The sequence below is a fragment of the Hemibagrus wyckioides genome, linkage group LG05 (assembly GCF_019097595.1).
Source record: "Hemibagrus wyckioides isolate EC202008001 linkage group LG05, SWU_Hwy_1.0, whole genome shotgun sequence".
In the NCBI taxonomy this organism is placed as follows: Eukaryota; Metazoa; Chordata; class Actinopteri; order Siluriformes; family Bagridae; genus Hemibagrus; species Hemibagrus wyckioides.
The window spans coordinates 9155076-9176160 of NC_080714.1; the positions used below are offsets into that span (position 1 = coordinate 9155076).

The window sequence follows — 21085 nt, forward strand, 5'->3', positions numbered from 1 at the left end:
GATTTCATTTCGCACCCATATGTTCGACAGGAAGCTCCTGCTTTGCAGCTACTATAATTGGTACATTGGCCTTACTAAAAATAGACACAGGAAGAATATCTGAAGTGATCTGGCTCTATCAGGATGAACCTGGAACACTGAATTACCACAAACTGAAGCAAATAAAAATGTCCATTTGCGATGAAATGCATCTAAAGTGGTATTTTCAGCTCCAGGAGTCAGTGTGTGAGACAGATGGCATGACAGTTGAGGAAGAGAGAGAGAGAGAGCGCAGGGAGTGTGGGGGTGAGATCCTAGAAGAATGGAGCTGATGCAGGTAATGTAATGAGTAAATTAGTGTGTGACTGATAATAATAAATAAAATCAACATTGCTCACCATCTCTTGAGCCACGCATTCGGGCACCTCTTTCTCAAGGTCGAAGGTGAACTCGATGGCACCGCCGTCTTTGTACTTGCCCTTCAGCTTGCGTGGGTCCTCCACCCACAGCTTGAGCGCGATGGAGGCCTTCCTTCCGTCATCTTCCTCAGCCAGCTCCACGCGCACGCCCGTGTCCTCCGCAAAGAAGGCATGATTCAGTAGGTCCTTAATGGAGTAGCTGAAAAGAAGAGTCACAGGGTCAGATCGATGGAATTGTAGGTTTTTCCTGCTAAATTCCAGATTTAGATTATAAAGAGTGTCCACCATACAAGTCCTGCTGAATGAGATATAAATAGAATGAGCACTATGCTATATATAAAACCAGCATTTGAACAGGAAATCAACCAACACCTGCTGACCAGGATGCCCTGGTTTAAAATGTAATAAGCTGCAGAATAAATGCATGCTTGCAAGTGTTATATTACGATTTATACAGCAGGTCTATAAACAAGAAATGAATATCGGTCATTTCAGATACTATATTTTGCTCCGCTAGTGAGCCATAATCATCCATACTCGCTTTAAGGCATGTCCGCTAACTAGCAAGCTCACTCGTAGCAATTTATATGATCCTTTTAAACATGCTTCTTGATCTGACGAGCTTTCATATCAAGTCAAAAGTTCTTGAAAAGTATCGTCCACCATGTCTTCTAAATCTCAAAACCGTTACTGTAATAGAGCCAGTAGTGTATGTGGCCAAAACAGATGAGCTAAGTGCTACACACATGTTGAGTAAATATATCAACCAATCAAATTAGCTCTTGTATAGTTTATTATATTTTCAACTCTAAGTGTACCTTCTGCCAAATAAAATAATCATTGTTGGCAAAACAGGGGAAAAAAAACCCCCACAAAAAACGTAAACACAAATAAGTCAGAGCCGTGACTTAATCAGATTATTTTTATCCGATGAGAAACGTAAAACAGCAGGCTTTTGTTGAAAAAGTATGTAGTAGAGCTTTTACAAGACCCCACAAGTTAGACAGAGTGACTTTACACAACAGTGCGATGGTACAGTTACACAAGAGGTAGCATGAACATGCTGTAGAGTAGTTCATGGAGAAGCAGCTGGTATTTATTCAGCGTTTTTCCATGTGAGCGAGTTCATCCAGCACAAGGACACAGAGACGTGCAACCAGAATTAGGAGCTATAACACTTCACTCCATTTCTTCACTGAACTAAGTGTTATGTAAGCAGTAGATTTTGTTCTTGGCTAGCAGAGATGATGAAATTGGATGGTGTGGAAGACTGTGTGCCCATCTGCAGCAGGCTAGCGGGATGGAGTCAGTGAAGAGATACATGGTCACTTTGGGAAGTGGGAAAAGAGCAAGAGCCAGCCAACATCATTTACTAGTCATACTCCTTCCTGTCAGCCAAACATATGCACACAATTTCTCACTCTCCCTCTCACGCGCGCATACACACTCTCTCTCTCTCTCACACACACACAAACACACTCACTATCTTGCATGCGCACGCACACACTCTCCCTCTCTCGCACACACCATCTTGCACGTGTGCACACGCACTCAATCACCATCTCGCATGTGCACACACACAGGCACTCATTTACACACTTACCATCTCGCACGTGCGCACACTCACTATCTCACACACACGCTCACTCTCGCACACACACTCACCATCTTGCACGCGTACACACACTCTCTCTCTCACACACAAACACTCACCATCTTGCACGCGTACACACACTCTCTCTCTCACACACACACACTCACTATCTTGCATGCGCGCACGCACACACTCTCCCTATCTCTCACACACACACACACGTGTGCACACGCACTCAATCACCATCTCGCATGTGCACACACAGGCACTCATTTACACACTTACCATCTCACACGTGCGCACACTCACTCTCTCACACACACTCACCATCTTGCACGCGTACACACACTCACTATCTCTCACATGAGCACACGCATTTAATCTTGAATGCGCGCACACCATCTCACACACACACTCTCGCACAAACAGACCCTCACTCTCTCCCAAACATACACTTTCTCACACACTCACCGTTCTTCCTTATTCTGGCAAATACATTCACCGATGATCTCCTTGACCTCAGGGTCCTTGACTTTGTTATAGCTTGCAGGCTTCACCCCCTAGGAGGAAAAACATTTATTAAAAAATACAAATACAAAACAAAATAAGGAAAGAGATTAAGTTGCAAAGAAAGAGGGGGAGGTGAGATGATAAGATGCGATAGATTTGTTTCGTCACTGCTTGTTTAAACAGGACTTGATAATGAACAGTAGTGAAAACCTCCCAGGAAGATCACCACTTGCGATGTGCAGCGGTTTGTTCATCTGCCTTTTTCATTGTTTACTGCGGTCATATAACTTAATGAAACCTGTTCTAATAGAAGGTGTAGAGAGGTAGAGAGAGGGAGAGAGAAAGATTTATGCTCTAACTTACACAGCTGTCAGTAACACGACTGGAATCGGTCTGTAATATAAAATTGTGCAGAGTATCCTAACCAGTCCCTAAGCAGAGATTAAACCAGCAATACACACCACTATAATGCTCCTGAATGAGAATGAGAGAGAGAGAGAGAGAGAGGAGCGAGAAGAAATAATCCAGAAGATATAATGCATGTGTTAATAGATATTTACACACAGTGTAAATAATACACTGCATGCCTGCGCATGATATCTGGTCTGAATATATATATGGATTGAAAACCTGCTGCCTGGCACATGGCCGGCATGTCAAAAGAGCTGCCTGGAGGTGACGTGCTGTCTAAATGGCGTTCCACTGCTAGGAGGGGTGTCCCAAAACTTTTGTCAATATATTGTATATAAATTGATGCTATAGTCCATCAATCCGAACAAATGAAGAGCCCCTCAGGCGATCAGTAACGAAAAGGCAGGACTCACGCTGGTGACTTTTCTGTAGATCTGCGCAGCATTCTGGCACTCGGAGTATGGATATTCTGACGTGGCCATCTCCAGCATACACATGCCAAAGGCATACACATCCACCGACTCGTCATAGTGCTCCTCATACATCTCTGGGGCCATGAACTCTGGAGTGCCTGGAAGCAAGAAGCAAAACATAAATTGGACCAAAAGTTTCAAAGGATGATCCACCAGGTTTCATCTGGAAAAGCAGGCTAAAGCAACAGATCAGGATCTGACATTACTGTTTAATACAGTGTTAAATGTTTCCTGCAGAAACCTCACAGCATTTTACAGCATTTGGCTTCAGGTAAGGTTTTAGTATCGATGGTTGTGTTTATGGTGTTGGATTGGCTTTGAGATTTGCTGTGAAATTACTTGGTTTTATGACTTTGTGGGGTTCAATAAAAGGTTTTATGCAGCGCATAAATAAAATTCTGTAAAACTGTACATGAATGTTTTTGCAATGGAACCAAATAAAGTAAATAAGCCAGCTCTGTCGTACTTGACACGCTCTAAAACTTTAAAGCTTTTCAGATAGAAATATAATATTGGCATGAATTTGTAAAACATGTCTTAAGGCTGATTATGGCTTCAGAGTTCTGTTTACTACATGCAAGAAGTTATAGAAGATAGCACATCTATGTAGATTGTTACACTGGCAACTCACCAATGACGCTCTTGGCAAACGAGGCTCTCTTAAGCGTGGCCAGACCCAGGTCTCCGATTTTCACACTGCCCGTTGGACCTGTGATGAAGATGTTATCACACTTCAGGTCGCGGTGGATGATGGGAGGGGCGCGTGTGTGGAGAAAGTGAAGGCCTTTCAGGATCTGCCTACACCAGCTCCGTAACACTTTGGGCTTCATCACTTTGAAGCGCTTCAGATAGCTGCAGAGCAAAATGGAGTCATTACAAGAAGCAGCCAGAAGACATCTTTATTTTTGACACATATACATACAGCAAAGTGGAATTCATTTCTTTGCATATCCCAGCTTAGGAAGTTGGGGTCAGAGCACAGGAGCAGATATGATACAGCGTCCCTGGAGAGAGGGTTATGGGCCTTGTTCAAGGCCCCAACAGTGACAGCTTGGCCCTGACCTCCTGATCAATCATCCAGCGCCTTAACCACTTGAGCTACCACTGCCCCCCAAAATCCCCCCCCCATCTCTTATTTTTTACAATGTGCTCATAACCAAATCAGATGGCCCTTGAAACTGTTCATTACTTTAATTAGACTCAGTTACATTACCTAAATAATTTAGTCATATCAGATGTCTTCACCCATATTCTATTGTTAGAGACAATGAACCACTTGTCAAAGTCACACTATTAAAAGTTTCTTAACAGGCTGAGTATAGCATGTGCACTCTCCAGTCACCCCACTCATGTGGAATAGCCTTACTGGTATCCTCTAATAAATAACAAGCCATCAATTCTTCTGTATATCTGTGGTCGACATAATTGATCACGTTTCATCCCCAAATGGACATGATTAAATAAGCTGGTCTTGGGAACAATCGTTCATATGGGAGCTACAAAAATAAACTTCTTGTGGACCTTGATTACATAAGAGAGGTTCTCTTGGGGATCTTGACTAAATAGATCAGACGTATTGGTACCGTTATGGTCAAAATGCTTTATTGGGCCATGTATCAGATGTCTCCAGTGGAAGACGCACCAGATCCTCCTTTTCTTCTCCTTATCATCATGAAAATCAGCATTAAAAGGCTTATTGTTTTTTTACAGCCACTGATAAGGACTGAGAGCAGCTGTTAAATGCTCTGTATTGGAAAAAAAAAACCACCTAATGCATAGTGCCACGCAGCCCAGAGCATGACACGTAACAATCAATGGGACAATCGATATTTCCCGAGCCAAAGCGCACGTCTGCACTCACGTTTTTAATGTCCCTGAGGTCATGAGTTCTGTCACCAGAACGATGCATTTCTTCCCTTTGAGCAGAGATTCCCAGAAGTCGTAGAAGCGCACGATGTTTGGATGTTGCAGACCCTTCAACATCTCGGCCTCCTCTTTGAAGCGCTGCCTCTCCACTTTTGACAGCTTCCGGTCCTAAAGCGGGAGGTTTGGGGGAGAGAAAAAAACGTATGGATGTGAAATCCAGTGCAGCAAATCTGTAGTATAATGAGGTGTCCTGTATTACAAACAAACAGGCATCAGCCTATCAAAATTCATGCATACATACAGCTAGATACATGTCCACTAGCCTGAGCTGATTATCTAAAAAAATAAATCATGTTAACAAATATGATAGCATTAATAAATCACAAAACTTGACTTAGCATAATTCTTAATTATTTTCAACACAAAAACAGACTTTTTCAAAGCATTGTATTGGCATTTTTCATAGTACCAAGTTGTGCATCATTCCCTCCTTACACCAATCAGATTACAGACTTCATGTACATTTAAGTCTCATTTGGCGACTACAACATAAAGGACGTGATGGATTGCTGCAGAGATGGCTGGATCAATAAAAATGGGACGCAGCTGGACTCGATCTTGAGCGTCAGATAGAAAGATGTAAATATTCATGAAATAAATTGTTATGGTTGTCCATGTGATCATCAGAGCAAGCGTGTGCTTCAGCTCCCGTAGTGGTTGATCCTGAAGCTTCATAAATTATGCAACGCTGCAGAGAGCCTTCTGCATTCAGTTGAGCTGACCTGCCTAAGCTGTCCCCGCATGCTCCATATGCACCCTGGCACCTCTTCTAGCCTCCCTCCCTCCCTCATCCTCACTGCTCCCTCCTTTTCTCACTCTCTCCTCTCCCTACACAGGCTTTTCAGCAGACTTATGGGGATCACTGCATTATTTAGTAGTTTCTAACAGGACAGAAAGACTGTAAACCCCGCAAGCACACGTTCACGGACATGTTCTGTTCCACTAGCCTGATTTTCAAGACTACCTTTTAGAAAATCTGGTATATTTAAGTGGTATTTATAAATAAATAAATAAATAAATAAATAAATAAATAAATAAATAAATAAATAAAACCTGCTTTCCCTGCATCACATTTGCCAATTTTCACACACGGGTTACAACTGATCAGGCCCTTTAAGATATTGGGTGATTTCTTCAAAGTGGTGGGACATGCAAACAAAAGAATTTTATTCCACTTTCCATGCGCACATTTGTATAATAACGAAGACTGTTTTACTTTCATTGTAGTTTACTAGCCTAATAACCTACTATCACAGTCACCTTTCCTGTTGATCAAAGTGCACAAAAAATGAACCTTTAAGTGTAATATCATCCTGTACACTGGCACGGTGTTCACCTGTGTGACTGCAGGCTCACAATGTAAAGGCCCGCTGACTTCAGGTGACATGAGTGAGGGAAAGTGTTAGTGACTAGAAATTTAACTTCATGCAAATATGGAGCGACTTGGTTTAGTGATTACCAATTGCAGTGAAAATAGTATAGAGTGCACGTGATCCCCGTTAGAGTGCAACACACAATGCTTCCCTTTCATCTCATATATACTCTGATCAGGCATAACATTATGACCACCTGCCTAATATTGTGTTGGCCCTCCTTTTGCTGCCTAAACAGCCCTGACCCATCAAGGCATCGACTCCACTAGGTCCCTAATGGTGTGCTGTCGTATCCGGCACCAAGATGATAGCATCGGGTCCTCAATGGGCCCCACCATGCAACTTACAGGACTTGAATGACTTACAAGATGTAAAGGACACTTTTGATAGATACTGACCACTGCAGACCGGGAACAGCCCACAAGAGCTGCAGTTTTGGAGATGCTCTGATCCAGTCGTCTAGCCGTCACAATTTGGCCCTTCATCAAACTCGCTCAAATCCTTATGCTTGTCCATTTTTCCTGCTTCTAACACATCAACTTTGAGGACAAAATGTTCACTTGCTGCCTAATATATCCCACCCACTAACAGGTGCCATGATGAGGAGATAACCAGTCTTATTCACTTCACCTGTCTGTGGTCATAATGTTATCCTTGATCGGTGTACAATATGATGCATATATACACTTCTGAATTTTATATACAAACACCTCCAGAATGTTTCATTTCAACAGCAAGGAAACTGATTTGTTGCCAAAATGCTAGTTACACGCTATTGCCATGGCAACCGGTAGTAGAAACTCCTCCTGGGTTACAGCGACTGGGTCTTGAAGTGATGATCACTGTATGTTTGAACACATTACAATTTATACATTTCCAAAGTCATCCCTATAAATAGAAACCGTCAAAGTGAAGAGGAAGGCAGGTGGAGGATGACAAAAAACTGGGGATTGGTAGAAGGACTAGTCATTGACACTGTATTCACCCTGAAGCCAAATCAAATTGTATATAGATGGATGACCGAGATGTTCAAAGCAGCGTCTGACTCTCAGGCATCCAAAACTCATATAAAGCAGTTTATACGAGTAGGAAAGCATTTAATGGGTTTTACTGTGGGGCTATTCCTAACTGTAGCGACTTGTTTCACAGCAATCCCAAATAATAGAATTATTTATAGCCTAATATTATGGTAAAAAATATTGCTTTTCATATCCCAGTCTATAACCATTAAATACAATAAACACCATATTGTATTATTCAGCCGTGCGATTTCAATTTAAATCAGCCAAGGTTTGTTTTTTCCATAGCGTCTGTGTCATAGGGAATAATCTATACCGAGTTCCACTCAGTCACCCCCAAGCAAAATTGTGGGCTTAAATGCAATTAGGAAAGCCAGTGACTGAATACGACCCTAACAAATGGCTTTAGCCAATAAGAATTGCTAGCACAGTTTTTTAAATTTATATATTATATATATATATAATATAAAAAACATGCCCCCATCAAAATCTTCATTTGAGCCAGCGACTAGGATTACGAACTGAGCGACCAGATCATTGAGAAGACAGACTGGACATGTGACCTATGGCATGAATTCTATAGTCTCCACTGCAGTAAAGGTGCATGATTGTTCTAGGCTTTCTGACCCAGACCTCAGTGGAACGTCCTTCAATATAGCAGAGACCCCTTTAATACACACACAGTCAATATACCAAACACCATGTCACAAAGTCACTATAAAGTCGCCAGAGGGCGTTCCTACTCCCGGTTGCCATAGTGATAACGTTTATCAGTGGGTGGTGCAACTAGCGTTTCAAAATGAATCATCTGTAGGGAGATTTGGCGTTTATATCTAAAATCCAGCCGTGTAGATCTGCATCATCTGTATCATACGAGACGAAGCAGAAGCAGTGTGTGCGCGGTCTTCACTCCCAGTGCTGCACAAAGTCGCTCCATATTTGCATAAACTTCTTATCAGTACACTGGCCTTCTATTGTGCCGGTGGAATGGAAATCGACTTATCGGACACGTTCAATCAGTATAAACAAATGAATGATTTTCTGGCCGTAAGTCCGATATGAAATGACTCGGGACACTGTTGGCTTTAGAGCGTGAGATGTTTGTTTTTCCTCTGTTGGAATAACCTTACACAGGATATCTTCGGGGTTGAAGATAAATTTTAGATGCAAGCACATGGAGCAAGTCAGAGAGCATGGGTTTGATATCACCAGTTACTTTGAAGATGGAAACATCTGCGTGGAAAAACTAAACTAACCGTTTTGTTTTTTGGGAATTTTACTATAACATTTTCCCACAGTAAAATAGGCTCGGTTAAAACTGAAATGCTTGTGAAAAACTACAAATTCTTAAAGCCATGAGAGTCTAATTTCACACGTTTATAAGAAAGTAGAATTCATTCAACGCTACTTTGAAGACACACATGATTTTGGATACACTGATAGTGCATCATGGCCTAAAGATTAGTTTGCGATGTCTAAAAACACACCTAAAGAACACAGGTATGTTTAGAAGACCAAACTATTCCAGATGACACAATGTAAGGAGGGTTAGAAGAGCTGAGCTGCGTTCACATACACGGAAAAATCAACTTTCTACTGCTGCAGTCAACTGTACTTCCTGCATATCTTGAGTGGCATGTCTCGTCCAATCAGCGGTAAGAATTCCATTCACAAACTAATACCAACCTTTTCCGGTTTGTCCGAATTGTTTTTTTTTTTTTTGGATTTGTTATTTTGTTTTGCACTTCTCGGCCACCGTACATTTCACCACTGTGGACTGTGACATGATGAAATTCGTTGCTGAACACAGACAACAAGACGGACAGAAATGAATTTTTTGGTCTCTGGTGAAAAGAGTTTACAAATCTTTGAATAACAAAAGCATGAGAGGAAATTATACAGCAGGCAAATACAGTTCATTACCTTCCACATGCACACAGTGAGCTCTGATTAAACTTCTAAGCCTGCTGACTGTGACAGCCTTTCTTTCAGCTGTGTGCAAGGTTTGATGTGGTGTAATGTAAAATTAACATTTCGCAGAGTTCAGGTTCTCAATAGTTAAGGCAAGACCTTTAATATGTAGATCTGTCAAAAAAGAAAAGGTAGGAAATAAAATCTTACATTAGAACAGGCAGCAAAAAGACAAGCACACAGGTGGAGGAAAAGAAGTCATTAAAGCTGTGGCAACTTACTGCCATATTCCATGTTAAAAAACAACCACTAAACCTATAGTCTCAGCTTCATGAATCGCTGGCTAAACATCTCATACATACGGCGTACAAGTTTCTAAACACTTCAGGAGTTTGGAAGTCATCATCTGATTGGTTGGGTTCTACAGGATTTCCAAGAGACGTGCGCAAAGCCGTCGTGATGCTCTACTTCTCTCAAGGAAGTCGGAAGCCCTCATGTTTACAACAGAGACAACGAGCGCTTATGCGCATCAGCTAAATGTTGGATTTTCCAAATGATGTGTAAAATGATGCATCTTTAGTGTGAACTTAAGAACTGAGGGCATGAAGCCACACATGCGTTACAGCACAGTGGAATTCTTTTCTTCGCATATCCCAGCTGAGGAAATTGGGGTCAGAGCGCAGGGGCAGATATGATACAGGGCCCCTGGAGCAAAGAGGGTTAAGGGTCTTGCTTAATTGCCCAACAGTGGAGCTTGGTAGTGCTGGGGCTTGAACCCCGATCAACAACCCAGAGCCTTAACCACTTGAGCCTTTCACAACTTTCTTAAATGAATGATCCATGACGCTAAACAAATCAGAATATGTTTGGTTGCTTTACTGTACATGTCACTCAGGCGCTATCTTGGGTAGTCTATGGCCAATGAATGCTGCAATGGAGTCCAGACCTGCTGCTGTCAAGTCTAAAGCTCTGATTCCCCTACAGAAGAATCAGAAATGCTGCAGATGACATGTAAGAGAATGCTGAAAACTCTCCACGATGAGACAGTTTCAAAATTACCGATACGTCTCTCTGGTGTTGACCCGATAGCATGCGTTTTATTGCTTCTGCTCTTATGCACGAAATGGGATTCTCTGCTACATCTCAGACAAAGGCAAACACGAGAAGCCAAGTGCTCCCAATATGCACATAACCCTCCCTTCCTGTAAACCACAGTGGAACCAGATAGTACAGAAGAGACCGCTCCACCTTCTCACCAAGACATGCATTCCTTTTTGCGCTTCAGTCATTTTCTAGTTAAATGCATTGTTTGTTATGCACAGGTCATGCTGAAATTCAACAATGTAAATAAGGGTCACGTGGGGAAAAAAAAAAAGTTTGAATAAAACTAGTAGAATATTTTTTCCTGTTCTAATACACGAGGAACCTAAAACACATTACATCATACTTTTGTGGCAGTTATTTTTTTGTTGTAATTTAATTACTATTAAAAACTGAGCAGGACTTTGGGCTTTCAGTAAACATGTGAAACAATGAAGACCTCATTCTTCTGATCACTGAATAAATCAAGCAAAAAAGTGTGTGTGTGTGGGGGGGGGTGTTGCTGAAGAAGAAGAAGGAGGAAGAAAAAAAATAATAAATCAAAGCCTAAATCCCCAGTGGAAGTAATCACGCTCAAGTAAACATCAGCAGGACCAGAAAAGACCAAATCCCACACAATATCTTTGTTCATCAAAAGACAGCTAAACACATTAAAGCTAAAATATGTAGAAGAGCAATGGTTCAAATGAGCTGCTTAAAACTGAGCATACATTACAAGCATTCTATGGTCGGATCATTTAAAAAAAAAAAGTAGTAGTAATAATAATAATAATAATAATAATAAAGGAAGACAGAGGCAGCGATAATGTACTTGGTGTTTTGTAGAATGGATTAAGACACCAGGCCATCATGTAACCCTACATGGTCTCTCCCAAATAAAATAAAACAAAAAATAAAAATAATAAAGAATTTTAAAAAAATTAAATAAATAAATAAATACAACAACAACAACAACAACAACAATAATAATGCCATCCATTAGCTAAAATTACAACCAATTAATCAATAATAATAACATCTGGTAGATAGAGCACTACCCTAATCATGTTAAAAGAAACACTTTTTAGCAATGAATAAAATACAAGGATGATTATCTTCTCTGAAGGTGGGGGACTTTGTGGTGGGGAGTTGTTTTAGGAGTGGAGCAACTAGACGTCATTAAAAAGTCATAAAAAATGGGTCAAACATATGCAGTAGTCTGGCAGTCCTTGTACATCAAGCCAAGAAGGAGCAGCCAAATAAAGAACACAAATGATTGAAACATACTACTTGCATTCAAGAAATTTTACTTTTACTGTTAACTGCAGCTCAAATGTTCCTTCAGCTCCTTTATATGTTTGACGAACATATTGCTGACACAAGAAGAAAATAATTTCTCTGACTTATTTACAGAGTCATCTTTTCCACTTCTAATGGGGGAGTTTATCCTCAACACTTTATTCAAACTGAGATAACAGAAGTGGGTATTTCCCAGAGAGTAAGATGGCAACCCTGAATGTGGGTGAAAGTGGGAAGCCATCTTGATACAGGCTGCATGCTGGTATTGACAGACACACACACCAAAAACAAAAATAGTTCACCGGTGCAGCCAAATCGCAGGTAAAATCTATCCAACACACCTGAAGAAAGAATGCCTTCAAACTTTTCTATAGGACACAAATTTTTAAAAAAGCATTTCCAATATGCACTGCTATGAATACCATCAAAAACTATTATTCAAAAAAAGTTAGAAATTTCCTAGTGTGTGTAGAATGTATGTCTGAACTATCTCTGTACACACACCCACATGATCAACCTCTTTTTTTTACAGCACTATCAGTATCCGCAGCATCAGCAGTATCCCACTGTGTGGAATCTTTCAGCACTGCACTTAATTGAGCACAAGTCACAGTCCACCATCACGTATTACATCAAAAATAAAGCATGAGAAAGGGACATCAGAGGTTTTAGAGCTCATGTGACATTAACTCAACATGAACAAAAGACATGGAAAGAAGACTTGAGACTCGAAGCGCAAATGTTGCTTTCCTTCAAATATGTTCACTGTTGAGGAATAATCTTATGACTACTGAGAGGTGAAGTGAATAACACTATCTCCTCATCATGGCACCTGTTAGTGGGTGGGATATATTAGGCAGCAAGTGAACATTTTGTCCTCAAAGTTGATGTGTTAGAAGCAGGACAAATGGACAAGTGTAAGGATTTGAGCGAGTTTGACAAGGGCCACATTGTGATGGCTAGACGACTGGATCAGAGCATCTCCAAAACTGCAGCTCTTGTGGGGTGTTCCCGGTCTGCAGTGGTCAGTAGCTATCAAAAGTGGTCCAAGGAAGGAACAGTGGTGAACCGGCGACAGGGTCGTGGGCAGCCAAGGGTCATTGATGCACGTAGGGAGTGAAGGCTGTGTGATCTGATCTAACATATAAGCTACTGTTGCTCTAATTGCTAAAGAAGTTTTGGCAACAAAAGGGGGACCAACACAACAACATTAGGCAGGTGGACATAATGTTATGCCTGGTCAGTGTGTTTCAAATAAATTGGCCATTTATTTTTATGCATATATTATATATCATTTGGGATTCTCACACCTATCTGTCTCCTGAATTGCTCTCAGTTTATTAATTCGGGCAGGACTAAAATGAATCTCTGAAGCAAAATCTCGGAGGAATAGCTTGCAAGACACAAACTAATGTGGCTAATAGATTTGACCAATTTATTTGAAACATAAATATTATATTATAAAGAAGTCTGACATCCAGGGGGGGAGGCCAGAAACAGAGAGAGAGAGACAGAGTGTGTAAGTGCAACAGATCAGTCACAGTGGCAGGCCTTAAGAGAAAGAAAGCAAGAGTCATTTAAGCACTAATAAACCAAAGCCATCAATATGCAGGACAACCTCAAAAGCAATCACACTTCCTCAGCGTTGTTTTTTTTTTTTGTCTTTTAAATGGTCAGTATATTGCTGTGTTATGGCCACTACACTCACTCATTCCACAGGCCATCAATCACTTCATATCTAAATACTGCTGATAATCTATAAAGAATACAAAAGCAGGTGGGTCTCATGCAGCAGAATAGTTCTGGTCCTGTTATTGCTTCTGAAGTTTAAAAGGCTGGCAATAACAAAAATCAACAAAAACAATAAAAATACAATAAATAGTTGGCAAGAAATTTATAGTTTCAAGAGTGTGTTATGAAGCACTCTGTGGAACAGTAGGTCACTTCACATAAAAGGCATTTGATGAAAATGGAAAAATATGGAAAATCTTTTAACTCAATTCAATTTATTTGTATAGCGCTTTTAACAATTGTATCAAAGCAGCTTTACAGAAATATAGAAACATTATTATTATTATTATAATAATGATAAAGTGTAAGGTCAAGTAACTATTTATCCCTAATGAGCAAGCCTGAGGGGACCGTGGCAAGGAAAAACTCCCTGAGATGATATGAGGAAGAAACCTTGACAGGAACCAGACTCGAAAGGGAAACCATCCTCATTTGGGTGACAGTGGACATTAAATAATGTAAATGTTAATAATGTCCTTTCTTCAACAGTTCATAGGCAGGAGTTTATCTGAACCGGCTGTGAGAATTCCTGCACAGGAGAATAAACACCGCTTCCATCTATACACATTTTCCACACTTGTGCTGTGCTCTGGCATTAAGCAAGTTGTATAATGTTATTGACAAGGCTGTAATTATGGGACAAAAGAAAGATTCAACTGCAGAAGAAAGCAATCGTTCAGACCTCAGAGCAAATCAATGGATGAAATTGGCAAAATAAGTGGCAGAGCTCAGCGTATCAGAAAGAGCTATGTGGCAGATTCAAATGCAAAGTGTCATGAAGAAGGGGATGAGAGTTATTCCACAACATAAACTCCTTCATTAAGCAGTCCTGATGAAAAAGCCTACACAGCACAGCAATATACAAGGCTGATGCCAGCACTGTTTGTAGTTCAAAATGTGCATGATGCTCCACTGCAAGTCCACCAAAGACCAGTCTTTAAAACCGACGAGTGCTGAGCAGCTCATGAAGGACCTAAAGCATGGAGGCAAGGCTTGGACCAGACAGATATGGCAGAAGTTTTTAATTGATAGTAAGCTGGTTGGTCCTGGACAAGTACCTTTGGGACAAGATGCTAAATTTCTAGCTCAAATAAATCGACCAATTTTGCACCATGAAAAAAGTAAGCCTTTGGGATTGAGAAGCATGAGAACACGCTATCTTGTGCGATGGAGAGACCAGTATGTTCACTCAATGTGAATGTCAATAGGAACCTGTGGAGATGGTGCACAAGCAAAAATGATGACCGAACATTAGTTTTCTACAAAGGATAAACTCGGGATGTTATTTCAGCATGAAGTATTCCACCCTCAGAAATTCAGAATCGAAATCAAGTCAATTGATCAAGGGTCCATTGATAAAACCAGGTTTTTGGATGTTATGGGATATATTTGCATAATAAAATGATGCAGTGAAGAAAGGACACATTTGGTCCAAACTCACCCCTCACCCCCATCACCACCTCTCCTCCTCACCCCCATCACCACCTCTCCTCCTCACCCCCATCACCACCTCTCCTCCTCACCCCCATCACCACCTCTCCTCCTCACCCCTCACCCCCATCACCTCTCCTCCTCACCCCTCACCCCCATCACCACCTCTCCTCCTCACCCCTCACCCCCATCACCACCTCTCCTCCTCACCCCTCACCCCCTCTCCTTCTCACCCCTCACCCCCATCACCACCTCTCATCCTCACCCCCCACACCCATCACCACCTCTCATCCTCACCCCTCATCCCTCATCCTAGAGCAGTCAAGCCACCTATCACAGGTTTTTTGGAGGTAGGCAACAATTGATGGAGCCCAGCGGTCTCTGGTTTTTGATGTATGCGCACAAATGTCTAGCCGAATCAGCCACGACACCCCTGGCACAGTGCTGATTGTAAATTACTACTGCAAGAGGCTCAGAAATATCATACAGCTGGAAAAATATGGAGTATTTCTGGCCCCTGACTGAGCAGTAATATTTTGGCTCATTTTAAATATATATTTTTTATAAACCTATGTGCTACAACTGTAAATATTGCACAAGTTATTTTGCTTTAAAAAAAAGGTGAAGATTTAATCATTCTAAATATCTTTGCACTATGATAATCAAGATAAGGCGTGGAATTTTCCTTCCAAGAATTTGGATATAAATCAAAAATGTTTTCATCAAGTCAGCTATCTATCAAGTAAGCTCATCTATCCTGGCAATGTCCTTGTTTTAAACATGAGCGCTAAAAACCCTGGTTGTCAGAAAAAAAATAAAAAGTATTAAGTGTTCATAAATAAGGTTTGGCCTGAAGTGAAAGAAGGATGGCATCACACAGCCCTTTTACATACGTCTTTCATGGTCTATGTGCATCATCTCCATGTGTTCGTTAGATGTATGGTTTTGAGGCTTGGTCAAAAAGCAAGTGGATATGATGCCAGGAAGGGAAAACACAAAGCAGCATTCACAAGAACTGGTAAATGCACGTGTATATGGATTCACAAGATCCCTCACACACTATAAAATTAGTCCTACTACTAGTTCTGCTAATAATGAGCGTGTTGGACATACAGAACTGGGGATCGACTCTTAGGATGCTCAAGCTGAATACAATACGAACATCCCCCACAATCCTAGCAGGCTACAGGATCTGAGTAGGATTTCAGTGAGGGGGGAAAAAAAACAAAAAAAAAAACCCTTTGGGACACTTTGACTGGCTTTTCAAAATCACAACCTCAGGCCTTTTAAATAAAAGAAAAAGAAAAAGAAAACCGGATAGGAAGTGCAACACCAAAATAAGCAGTTGTTACCTCTGGCTGATTTGTGCACCTAGATCTGTACAAAACTATTGCAAGTGCCATTTCTTTTCAAATGCTTAGTTACGCCTCTCCTCAGCTTAGCACTGGCAATCATAACAGCTAAGAATTAATATATTACTTAATTAATGAACGAAAAGGAAGCTGATCCCTTCAGAATTGTACTACACTAAATGAATACTGCATGTGTAAATCTGTTTACAGTGCTATTACTAATATGAACTGTTAATCCATTTTAGTCCCTGCTCTTATTATTCTTCTTCCCAGCACTTCGCAATAAGTTTTAAAAAAATAATTTAGAAGATTTGCTAATTCATCCGCATCACCGTGGCAACAATAGTAAACAATTAGCTGGATAGTTGTTCCAGCCTGTTCTCAATGGCTGATGAATTGATTTCCTGTCAAGTGTCCACTACTCTTTCTAGCCCTTTCTTCAGCAGTGTACTGGCTACAGTTTCAGCTCCTATGTGTCCGAATTAACATCCTCAAGCTAACATACTGCAAGCGCTGGGTGATACGACAAAAATATCAAACTTCTCAGACATTTCTATGACACACTATATGTACTGCTATTTAGGACTGCTAACATTTTTATTTATAAATTTAATTGGAAAAAAACACATTATTTGGCCAAATGTTTGTGAACCATGGTTCCCTTATGTGCTTTTTTGAGTGTTCCAGATCCATATCTACGCTGTACTGTAATAATAACCCCTACACTTCTAGGAAGGCTTTCCACTGGATGTTGGAGCATGGCTGTGAGGATTTGCCCATTCAGCTCCAAGAGCATTAGTGAGGTCAGGCACTGAGGTCAGGTGCTGATGTCAGGTGGGGAGGCCTGAGGTGCGGTCTGCATTTCAGTTCATCCCAGTGGTGTTCGGTGGGGATGAGGTCAGGTCTCTTTGCAGCTCTTTCTCCACTCCAGCCTTAGCAAGCCATCACTTTGTGCACACTAGCATGCTGGAAGGGGTTTGAGTTACAGTGAAGGGAAATCTGCAGCATACAAAGACATGCTATACTACTGTGTGCCTCCAAGTTTGTGGCAAAGGTCTGAGAAAGAACCACGTACAGGTGTGATGGTCAGGTGTCCACAAACGTTTAACCAAATTATCATCCGGTCTTTCAGTCTCCTAATCCAAGTATGAACAAGGAAGGCATATTGTGAAATATCAACATTATAGACATCTACTGTAGTCTATTGAATTTCTAAAAATAAATGCACTACCCAACCACGTCAGTGGTTAAGGAAATAACACCAAATAACTGCTTCTCACAGACTGCTTCATGGCACTGCAAGTTTTTGTCAGAGCTCTAATATCCACCTTTTATAAAACAACGTACTAAAATCCCGGATCAACCATTTTTACTGATCATGGATGCATCCTCAGTAGTTAAATATAAATTGCGGTTTGATCCATTACCTCAAAATGAACAGATGGGCCAAATACTTTGTCTATTTATCTATGATTTTGCACTATCCCACCTCCTTCTGGGGGGACTGAAAACTGGTTTGAGAAGTGCTGCTATATATGATATGCCATAAGAGCATAACAAAAACAGTCCAGGAATTAAGCAGTGTCTATAAATGGCATTTTACTGTGCAGATTATTAGCATCTTCTCTCCTACGCCCACACGTCTCTCAGCATTCATAGCAACAAAAGTTAGGTGTTTTTCACATTTTTGGATTAACCTCAGAGCAATTCTTTATTGTGATAAACTATACTGATAGCCCTGCTTTTGTCTAACAAATGCAGGGTCTGGCTGTGTTTGTGTTACTTGCATCACTGCATCTAATAAGTGTCACTGCATACACTATATTGCCAAAAGTTTTGGGACACCCCTCCAAATCATTGAATTCAGGTTTTTTCAGGGGTTGCTCTTGGTCCCTTAGTTCCAGTGAAAGGAACTCTTAATGCTTCAGCATACCAAGACATTTTGGACAATTTCATGCTCCCAACTTTGTGGGAACAGTTTGGGGACGACCCCTTCCTGTTCCAACATGACTGCACACCAGGGCACAAAGCAAGGTCCATAAAGACATGGTGTTGAGTTTGGTGCGGAGGAACTTGACTGGCCTGCACAAAGTCCTGACCTAAACTCGACAGAACACCTTTGGGATGAATTAGAGCAGAGACTGCAGCCATGCCAAAACTGGGACGTCTGCCTTTACAATGTAATATGGAGTTAGCCCTACACTTTACAGCTATAACAGCTTCAACTCTTCTGGGAAGGCTTTCCAGAAGGTTTAGGAGTGTGTTTATGGGAATTTTTGACCATTCCTCTGGAAGTTTGTGAGATCAGGCGCTGATGTTGAATGAGAAGTCTCACAGTCTCCGCTCTAATTCATCCCAAAGGTGTTCTATCAGGTTGAGGTCAGGACTCTGAAGTTCCTCCACACCAAACTCGCTCATCCATGTCTTTATGGACCTTGCTTTGTGCACTGGTGTACAGTCATGTTGGAACAGGAAGGGGTCGTCCCTAAACTGTTCCCACAAAGTTGGGAGCATGAAATTGTCCAAAATGTCTTGGTATGCTGAAGCATTAAGAGTTCCTTTCACTGAAACTAAGGGGCCAAGCCCAAACCCTGAAAAACAACACCTGAATTCAATGATTTGGAGGGGTGTCCCAAAACTTTTGCCAATATAGTGCACGTCCCACGCTGTAGCTGGACAAAATCTTCCAAGACGCATTTTCTAAAATCTTTAAGATAAGATTCTGGCTGCTTTTTTTTGGCAACAGGTAGATCTCATGACCAATGCAAGCGCATTTAGTTACTGGGCAGATATCAGCCGCCTGACCAGCATAATCATGATTTATCATTTCTGAAAACATTCCATTAAGTAAAATCAATGCAACCCTTAAATGCGCCGTTTTTGCACGTATTTTATTGCCCTTAATGTGTGCTATAAAATCCACATATTACATACCTGGAGCTCGCACCACGCCACTTCCACCCAGGTCTCAGTGTCCAAGCCTTTGTAGACGGTTTTGAATGAGCCTCTACCGAGCTCGATGTCGAATTTTAGAAACCGGCCACTGGGAGAGGTGGCGACGGCTTTCATCTCGGCCTCTTCCTCGTTCTCCTCGCTCGCGGTCTTTGTGGTGCTTTTTCCGCCGTTTGTTGAACCCGCGTTCACTTTGGAACCGGCCCTGTCCTTATCCTCGTCGGCGCTCGTGCTTTCCGTGGCGCTGTCCTTTTGTCCAGCCTGGCTCTCGGTGCTCGAGCCTTCTTGTAAGCTTGACCAAGCGCCCCTGGTCCGGTCCACGATTGTTCGCAAACAAACAGTGGACATCTCGCTCCGGACGTCGTATTCAGGAGCCTCGTGGGTCTGCTCGTCGTCAGCAAACCACAAACTCCTACGGATGAAGCGCTGGCCGGCGGCGCGCCGGTAACTCGACAGCGGCGGATAAGCGCTCGGGTCGCTGCCACCTCGCACCGCGCCCGAGCCGTCCATCTTATTAACGTAGCCCTCGCTGACGGATTCATAAATGTTCCCGTTGAGCTCGCACTGCGAATTGGGAACGGAGGGACACTTGGAGATCGAGGGGCCGTCAGCGGGTTTGGTTCCTCCGCCGGGGTCCATGGTAATTGATCTTCTCCGCGTGGTGCTTCTTAACAATATTCGCCTCGATTCCAGTTCACGTGGAGAGGCGTCGTTTCCACCATGGAGGCGCAGCGGCCGAGTTCATGCAGCGTGCGCGCTCTGACGCAGTTCACCATGGGACGATTTCGCACTCTGTACCGCGCAACGATATCCAGAATTAACAACTTGAATTGATCTGATAACGTACCAAAAATATCAACACCGAACGCCTTCTTGGTTATACTCCTGCAGCTGGCGTTGCTATCGCTTCGCTTACGCCGCCTGCGCAAAAATAAATGAGTGATAACTGACGTGCATTTGGTGCAATTACAGCTGGACGTAGCTAGCTTAATTTAGGCAGGTGCGTACATGCACGCGCACAAGCTACAGCTAATGCCCAGTCAGCAAACACCGGCAAACGCTCGAGCTGCCTTCCTAAAGCTAATGAAATGAAAACGACGCCCAGAGTCTGCTCAGTTCAGCGACTCCAATTAAATGGCTTGTAATTACATCCGCGACAATGAAAGCAGCTAGTCGGCTACTAATCACCACAAATCAAACACCACTTCTGATGTCATCTTCCTCACAGCTGTTATCTGAAGTAACACCGTCGCTCTTTTCCCCGGAAAATCATCTCGACAGAACCGTAGACCACCATTTGCCTCGTCTTTTTTCCCCCTCCTTATAGAATAAGAAACGCTTTGCGGTATCTATGCGCTCCGTCTTACACAGAACGGTTCATTTATCCGAAACCGCGGCTTTTGCGTGTTCATTCAATATGTATAGAATGAAACACGGGTTTTTAGCGTCGCTGCTGTTCGGAATCCCTCAAATTTTCTTACGCAAAAACCTTTTTATTTCTAGCCATAGGGTTTCACAGGCTACATCGCCTCCACGCCCATAGTAACGATGTGGCGGAGGAATCC

General features: G+C 42.0%; 1 protein-coding gene across 7 annotated transcripts in view; it reads right to left on the bottom strand.

Moving 5' to 3' along the window:
- The window catches only part of LOC131352544 (serine/threonine-protein kinase WNK2-like), a 65162-nt gene extending 44077 nt beyond the window's left edge, over window positions 1–21085 (bottom strand). For 6 of the 7 annotated variants that reach the window (XM_058388715.1, XM_058388714.1, XM_058388713.1 and 3 more), the window contains exons 1-6: window positions 19503–21085; window positions 5248–5420; window positions 4018–4238; window positions 3327–3484; window positions 2464–2552; window positions 378–597 (exon numbers count right to left, since the gene is read on the bottom strand). In XM_058388715.1, coding sequence (XP_058244698.1) covers window positions 378–597; window positions 2464–2552; window positions 3327–3484; window positions 4018–4238; window positions 5248–5420; window positions 19503–20159 — 1518 coding nt within the window. In that variant the 5' untranslated portion in view covers window positions 20160–21085. The remainder of the gene's footprint in view (window positions 1–377; window positions 598–2463; window positions 2553–3326; window positions 3485–4017; window positions 4239–5247; window positions 5421–19502) is intronic. The other variant, XM_058388716.1, reaches the window with a different exon arrangement.